Source organism: Chroicocephalus ridibundus, chromosome 2 (assembly GCF_963924245.1).
Source record: "Chroicocephalus ridibundus chromosome 2, bChrRid1.1, whole genome shotgun sequence".
Taxonomy (NCBI): Eukaryota; Metazoa; Chordata; class Aves; order Charadriiformes; family Laridae; genus Chroicocephalus; species Chroicocephalus ridibundus.
Window position 1 is genome coordinate 79419898 of NC_086285.1, and position 8309 is coordinate 79428206.

The 8309-nt window shown below is 40.3% G+C and overlaps 1 protein-coding gene across 1 annotated transcript; it reads right to left on the reverse strand.

Moving 5' to 3' along the window:
* Window positions 1-307: 307 nt before the first annotated feature.
* On the reverse strand, window positions 308-7963 carry LOC134510715 (serpin B10-like). Its single transcript, XM_063323968.1, has 8 exons — window positions 7930-7963; window positions 6657-6834; window positions 5289-5402; window positions 3480-3614; window positions 2958-3075; window positions 2438-2580; window positions 1709-1864; window positions 308-867 (listed from the first exon to the last, which is right to left on the reverse strand). The coding sequence occupies exons 2-8, from the start codon at window positions 6822-6824 to the stop codon at window positions 463-465; spliced, it is 1239 nt and encodes a 412-aa protein (XP_063180038.1). The 5' UTR covers window positions 6825-6834; window positions 7930-7963; the 3' UTR covers window positions 308-462.
* Window positions 7964-8309: the final 346 nt, after the last annotated feature.

The window sequence follows — 8309 nt, forward strand, 5'->3', positions numbered from 1 at the left end:
AAATTGACAAGAAGGTGGGTGAGGTAGCCCTCCTGGGATGACCAGCTTAGCAGAACGAAACCAATGGAGATGCAGCAGTGTTCTGCAGGAAGGAGTTTTTCCTGTTTCTTTTCTTCTTACCAAAGCAAGTGTGTTGGGAATTACTGGTTTAGACCAACTTATTCTGTTCTGCATTGTGGCAGTTCTGGTCCAGAAAGCGCTGAAAAGCTGCATCAATATTATTCTATGCACAGTTTGGTACTTACGGTGTAGCACTAACCATTTTGGGGTTCTTTGGCTAGGAAAATGAGCCAGAGGCTTGAATTCCAGGTTATTTTTAATATATGCTCTCTTCTAACATTGAGAGACTTGTCAAAAGTACAGGAAAATGAAGTAGTAGTGCACAGACTATTGAGATGCTCTTCGTGGCATGTTTTGTTTGTTATTGTGGTTGCAAGAGGCTGTTTAGTAATGGTTGCGTTTCTAGGGGGAAGAAAACCTTCCCAAGAAGAGGATACTCTTGGTCTTGTTGTGTCTGATAAAGAAGAGAAAAGGATGATCTGCTACAAAAATAACAGTAGCACCAAGACTTCGTGATGCCAGTGCTGCTGAACTCACAGCTGCTGCCTCTGTGCCTTCTTCATTGACTTCCAGATAACACTTGTGAAAAACTTGTGACAAAAACAGTTCGCCCTTCTCTGACATTCCTGTGAAATCAGCTTGACCTTCAGTGAAGGCGTCTTGTATCCCCATCCTGCTCAAAGTAGACTTGAGGTCGTATTTCTCTTCTAACGTGAACCTGGGCAGATAAACCTCCATTTTTGTTTTCTCCATTAATTCTGGGCTGGTCCATGCAGACAAGTTTTCAAAAGACAATTCTCTTTCTAGCTGCAGTTAGTAAAAAGAGAATCAGGAAATTACAGAGTGTTCAAAAACCTGTGCACTGAGGGCTATTTCTTCTCTTTCCTTAAATGGAGAACTTTTCAAGCTTTTATGTTTTATAAGAGTACAAAACAAACAGTAGTGAAAGACCAATTTGGAGATCTACAGTATTTGAACTGTTCTCAGTAATTGTCAGGGAATACAGCGGGGTTAAATAGCTGTAGAACAGAAACATCAGTGTCAAGTAACAGTAGTCTGGTTGATTTGCTGTTCACCTGCCTTCCCTACACTTTAGAATTTACTGAAAAGAGCTTTTTTTCCTACAGAACACCCACTAACGTAAATGAGAATTTAGTAAGAGTTTATTATCCAAAGGCAGGATCCATCTCTTTACAGAAGGTGGCAGTGTCCATATGTACTAGCTCTGGACTTCCTGGAAAGTCATGGAAGCTGTCCAATTTGTGGATTGGTTGGTGGTTTTTTTTGAATGAAATCATATCTGTCTGAATCGGTACAGACAGTGAATCTCAGCAGGGCTGTCTTTCTGTCCTCATTTTTGTTAAGCTGGAAGAAGACCCAGTGTTGTAGGGCTTGGGCTACCTCTTTCCAGGACTGATCAACATTAGGAACCACAGAAGTGCCAGCTACCAAGAGTAAGAAATCTAGTCTGAGCTCTAAGAGTTTCAAGCTCACAGTGCTAGACCAAGTTTGGCGTTTGCTTTTCCTTGCTCAGTACCCTCATTCCTAGAAACATGACTGCAACCTGATCTTTTACCTCACACGTGCATAAAATAAGTAGATAATGACACTCATTTTTTCACATGATTTATGTTCTCAGTTGCTTTACCTTTTGTAGGCCGGCGATGTCACTTGGTAGCAGGATAAACATGCTGAGGTCATTATTGACATATGGAAGCTCAAGAACATCAGTCTGGACTGATTCTATGTAGGTCGAGTTAAATTTATCGCTCAGGTACATCATTGGCACTTGTTTAGTTGTATGCTGCAACAAATCAAATGAGATATTTGCCATTTTTACTGAACAGTAAAGGACTGAGTTAAAGTAGCACAGTGGAAATTTATTGTATTTACTGTAGCAGCTGCCCAGTGTGTCTGAGACATCCTTATGGCTCTAACTGGTAGAAAGGATCTACAGAGGACCTCTGGTCTTCTGGAAAGGCACTTGGAGGCTAGGCAGGCTATCTAAGCTGTCTCAGGTGACACCTATTACAGGAAGCTCTATTCCACTCTGATTTTTCACATGGTTAAAAATGAAAATGTGAAGAACTAACCCATACAGTTTTGTTCATCTCTTTGTTTCCCCTGCCTTCCGAGAATGGAAGCTTGTTTCAAATCAGCTTCTGAAGATTTTACTTGTGGTTCAGGTGTTACTATGTGTATGCAGTCTTTGTACTAAACATGTGGTGAAGAAAATATACTGTATGCATTAAATGAAATAATAACTTTCATGACGGATTTCATGTGGATTTAAAGATGGACAGGAATTTCTCTCCCTCATCTTTGTCACTGCTTTTTCCACCTGCAGTCTAGGCTATAGGTCAGTATATTGCCATACCGTGTTTACTCTGAAAGGCCTTTGCCTGGTAGCTTCAGCTTTGAATTTTGTTGCCCAGTTTCCTTTGAAGTAGAGCGCATTTGTCAGGACTAGTCTGGTGAGTGAATCTACAGATCCAGGAGGCAGCAGATTTTTGATTTTACCTAGAGAAAACAGAAGGACATTTACACATTTGTGCAGTTTTACTGTTTCAGAGTAACTGTTGGCACAAATTCTGTCTATGTAAGTCAGGGAAATATTAAGTGCTGATAGAGCATGATTCCAGCTTGAGGTTAATTGCAAATAAATTACTGGGGTAACCTTGATTTGCAAGGAAGAATAAGCCGCATTGCTTACATGTTCCAATGGAAGAGACTAATTTTAGTAAGGGCTTGTCAGTGGATGACTGCTTTAGGAAAACTGATCTGATTTACCTTTCTGAGGCAAATCGTCAACCTGCCCTGGGCCCCTTGGCTACAGAGACTTTTTCAATGCTGAAATGGCTTCTTTTTGAATTGGGAGAGGAAAGGCAGGAGCTTACCTTCAGTCTGGTGTTCAACCCTGGAATTGATCTCTCTTCTGATTTCGTCTGCTGCTCCCATAAAGTCAACTGATTGTGGCTCTGCATTGTAGTATTTCTTGGCTGACTGTAAGTATTCCTGTAGTGCAAGAGAGACAGCTATCTTATGTTTGTTGCCTGGCAGTGTGAATGCTAATAAATAACTACAGCCAGAGTGAAAACATGATAAAAATGACACAGAATACAAGCACTGCATTTTGTCAAAGAAGCAAAGTATTTTTTTAGTGGAAATACTCAATTTAAATGTTTACACCTAACCACATTTGCTAATGACACTGAAATTAGATACGCATCACATAAAACTAAAAGCTTAGTGTCCAAAGTATCAGGAAGAGTCTCGTAGAAAATATTTATGTTAAGACTAACAACACGATTTGCATATGTAATGAAAATATTTAAAAGCATATAGTTTATGATATGTTATCATAGATAGATCATAAAGGTTAAGTGGCACTACATAATCTGAATAAATGGCCTACCTACCTTACTGAAAGGCAGTGTTTTTTCTCCATATAACTGGTTTACACTTTTAAGCAGGTAGTTTTTAGTGGGTTGGTTGATTGCAAAGTTGAGTGCTTTAAAGCCAGTATGGACATCATCCGATTTGCCAATTTCTGTCTTGGAGAAAAGAAAGAAAAAAGTTACTCAGCTGTTGTGTAAAATAGTTCAAAATCTCTAATTTCTTCCATGCAGCTCCATGTAAAGTATTTCTATAGAGGTAATCTGTTACCTGTATTGCAACACAAGAGGTGTTCTAAACCAGACAGCTATTAAAAGAATCATTTGAAAGTATTAAAAGTTGCAAACATGGTATAGACACTGTAAATGGCTCAGAAAGCAAGTGGTAAGAGTCTGAACTATGTAAAACATTTAAGGATTTCTGAGCGGAGATTGTAAAATTAAGTATACCCAGAGAGTGAGAGACAGAACGTAATTCTTAAACAATGCATGAAGATTTGGCTGTGTGACTCCTTCCATTTATGAAAGTTTAGTGTGTTACATGGAAAGTTTGCCCCTAATTTTCTTAATCTTGCTCTTAATGTTAATATTTTGTAATTTTTTTAATACTGCAGTAATTGCAGTAAATTCTTTGTCTTGAAGTAACAGGATTAAATGAATGTGGGCTCAAACTCTCAAATGAACTCAAGGAAGTCAAGCTGTGAATTAGTAAACTAAAAATCTGTGCTGTATTCATCTGTGCTGTCATTACTTCAGAATCAGGGGCATGAACAGACGCTTGAATTTCTTAACTGCTAGAACGGGCCCTTTGCCCTACCCACAGCGCTCTATAATTCTTACAATTCAGACAAGCATTACTCATGAGGAACAATCCCTCTCCTCTTCATGCAGTGCCATGGAGTTGTTGACGTAGCCCCTAAATTAAATCCTCCTGCCATAGGATTTGGCTGTGGAATGCAGATCCGAGTTCCCATTCATCAGAACTCGTGGCTGCTGGGGCTTTGTGGGCAGCCTGCAGGGAAATGGCTCACTCCCACAAAGAATAAGGATGACGGGAAAGAGCAGGGAGAAGAGCTTGATGCCACCATGGTTGAGTTGTCAATTAGGAAAACCTGACCTCACTGACTCAGAGGGATTACGTTTACTTTTTTGTATTTTTCCGCTATCTTAAATTACACATACTTTGGTAGAAGATGCCTGCCTGCCAGTACGTCAAAGAAATATCTCAGGAAAATAATGATTTCCACTTCTCTAAGATTTATTGCAAGCAACTGGTCTACCTTGGGAAATTCCAACATGTCAATTTATTTTGTTAACTAGTCAACAGAAATGGAGACTAATTTCTGAAGAAGGCTACCTACCAAGCATAGGTAGCCTGGAAAAGTTAATACTCTGATTTTTGTTGTCTTGATGCTGCAATCAAATGCGTGAGAAGACAGCTCTGTTCTTGTGATTAGCTCTCTGAGGCAGAGACCATGCCTGTTCACAGAACATGCTTTGGCTAAATAGCTAGCTATTGAACAGTAGTAATTTGAGGAAGAAATCTCTCCTCAAAGCTAATGGAAAAAGATCAAGACATACATTGACAGAGAATGGTAACATTGAATTTTAAATTTTGCAAATTTGAGGTTGGTTTTTGCAATTCTGCCTAAAAAGGGGAAGCACGTTATAAGTATTGCATCAGATGAAGGTATCACAGGATGCCGTACCAATTAATTGTGTACGCTACATCTGAGGCAAGCAAACATAGGCAAATGCAAATGTGGAAGGAAGATACAAGCAAGAGAAGACATGACCATGCCCATAACTTGATCACTAGACTTGGTGAGATACCTTCTGGAAACAGGCATGTCGATTTGATACACGGTCTTCCGTTCTGGAATATACTTGCATTTTTATGGTTGTGGTGACGTTTCTGGCTCCTTCCACTTTGTTAAAGTGAAGTACCTATAGTGGAAAAAGCAATAATAAATGCAACAATAGAAAATTTGCTGGTTCAGTAAAATCTTTCGGTGATGTCATGGGACTGGTTATGAAGAGAGTCAAATTCAGATTTTATCCTTGTGTTCAGTCCTGCCAGTCTACAAAATGGCATGAGCACACTAAGCTGAGGATTTCAGGGCAAAACTCTCATGTAACTAGCCTTTCTAGAGGAATCTGCCTGCTTTGAGTTATGCCCTGGGATGACCAGTTAATACCTGGGAAGAGCCAGTTATCTCCAGATGGAGAGTATCAAAGGAGAAGTTTAAATGGAGCGCTGCTGTGTGTCAGAAGGCATGAAAATGGTGGGGGCAGTTTCATGCCTTAAATCCCTTGCTCTCGGCATGTGCACCTTACCCAGGCTACAAAAGGGTGCGCCCAATCTGGGAAGATTTTTCAGAAGAGGTATGCCTTTTTCTTGTTACTTTTGCTTCTTCCTAGAAGGAGGTCACTCCTTTCTTTGTTACCCTGCTGGCTCTCTTTCGTCCCGTAAATCAGGAGTTAGATCGCTGTCTTAGCAGGTGGGACAATTTCTTCTGCCTTAGCCTCACCTCCTACGATAGGATCTAGGTAACTGTGCACTGGGGCTGTTCTCATTGCCGCCTGCTGAAGCTATGAGCTTTGCACAAAGACGACTTAAGGATTTCAGTAAGTGATTTCGCCTGCGAAATGCATACCCCAAAGAAAGCGCTGTAGTCTCACCGTATCTCCTCTCTGATCTTGCGGATGTGGATTTATGTTTAGCAAAGTTCAAAACTCACAATAACTATCAGGGAGAGTCTTTTTGTGGGGGGTCATTTCCAAAGAGATGAGATGCGAAATGGGAATTTCTGTGGCAGAGTAGAAGGAGAATCCAGGTCTCCCACTCCCTGGTGAGCGCTCAAGTTACTGAGCTTTGGGATACAGATCCCTTATTTCTGCTGGTGGGATTTAAAAGGAGACAATGTCACCAGTGGCACTTCTCTCCTTTGTTGGGGGCCTGTTTCCAGAGGTTAGAGTAGACTATTTCTTTGACCTACACAAGCAGAGAACTGGTCTATTCATTGCAGTGCCCATCAGGGGTAAAACAGGAGCTGGCATATATATGTGTGGAGTTTTGATTAGAGTAATTTTTCTGCTTATGGCTTTCCTCTGTTCCATCACCGTAAATTTCTTGCACAGAGGATCTTATTCCAAGAGATCAACCCTTTCAGACAGCTACCTTTTGAAGCCCAGACTCACCTTTGCCATCTGATCTGCAGTGTTACCTTTCGCTCCCAAATAAACAGTAGCCAGGGCAGATGAAATACTCAAAGGGGAGAATAAAATATTCTTGTCACCGTCTTCCTGACACTCATGTTTAAAAAAATCAAGAGCAAAGCTTGTGTTTGCTTTATTCAAAGCTTCCATTGTTCTGAACCTGCACAGAAAGGGAGAAAAGATGCTATTAGCAAAACACTAATTATGACTATGTGTCTGCAAGTTTCTCTTCAGATTTTGAAGTTTCTTTTGTGGTTTAAAGGCTTTCTAAAAGTATTTATCTATATGAAGAATGAGTAGGATTAATTATTACAAAGTCATATAAGATTTAGCATGTCCTGTTTCACTGATGACACTACCTATCATTTAGGTTAGGGAAAAAGCAGCCGCCAACCTTGTTTCGTATTTGTTCACCAGGACGTTTATTGAGCTGTCCTTTATAGCATCTTGGAGTGACAGTTAATAATGTCACTCACCAGTGCCTGCGCTAGGGGATACTGAGAGACTGTCTCTTATGACAACATTTATGCTTCAATTTGTGCAAGACCCTTTTGATACTCATAACTGTAGTGAAAAAAATACTCTGGTAATACTAACAGTCAAACTATTCCTTTAGTACAGGACGAAATACTCCTTCCAATGCTTGGGCAAGCACCGCCCCACCTGTTGCATGCTGAGCATCCTGAATTCCCTTTTTGACTTCCAACAATGTCCTGAAACTCTGTCGTACAGTGCTAGCCCGCATCCTAGCTTCCCAGTTCTTCTACAGGACAAGGTTTCCATATTCAGTAGGCCACAAATGCTGCTATTTGTCATTTACATTGCAGGTTTAGCTGAGAGCTCTAGGCACTGGGAGCTATTCTGGTTGGTATAGGATGGCCTTGGAATAAAGACAGTTTGTCTCCTGAGTAGCTTGCAAACCAGGAGCTGATCTGATGTTTCTAAGAACTACAGAGCACAAGAACAAATTAGCTGACTTAAACAAACACAGTGGTTCTTACTCTGCTATGATATATATGCTAGCCAGTGCGCTCCAGAAATTATAGAACTCTGTACAATAAATTTCTCTACCTGTATATTTTTTTAGGACTTCCACCTTCTATACCGTGCCTGTGCCATTTTAGTAAATTACTTTCCCAAGCATTTGTTCTTTCCAGTTCAGATCCCTACTTCCTTTTTTTCTATGCATTTGTCAACAAAGCAACATCATCCAAGAGTATATGAAATAAATAATCTCTAGAAATCATTACAGTACCTTCGTTTGTGCAGGGAGGAACACTGCTGCTCTGGGTGTCTCCAAGGTTTCTGCAGTTCACATGAAGGGTAGGGTGAATTTATAGTGTGTCTGGCCAGTTCTGCAAAGGTTCTTATGACTCATGAATGTGCAATTCGTTATGCCCTGAAGGCCACATCCCTGTGGAAGAACTGAATCATCTTAGAGTAGGATGTGAAGTGATGGTGAGAGTAATACCATACAAGAACCTTACAAAACTGACAGCAGAAGTATTGCTATAAACACTTTTGTGGCAACAGGCTAGTAACAACTTGAACCTGTGCTACTTTAAACAACTTTTGTGGTTTGAAGGGTTTAAAAAAAGGCAGTTGCTGACCTACTCCTTTTATGATTTGTCTAAT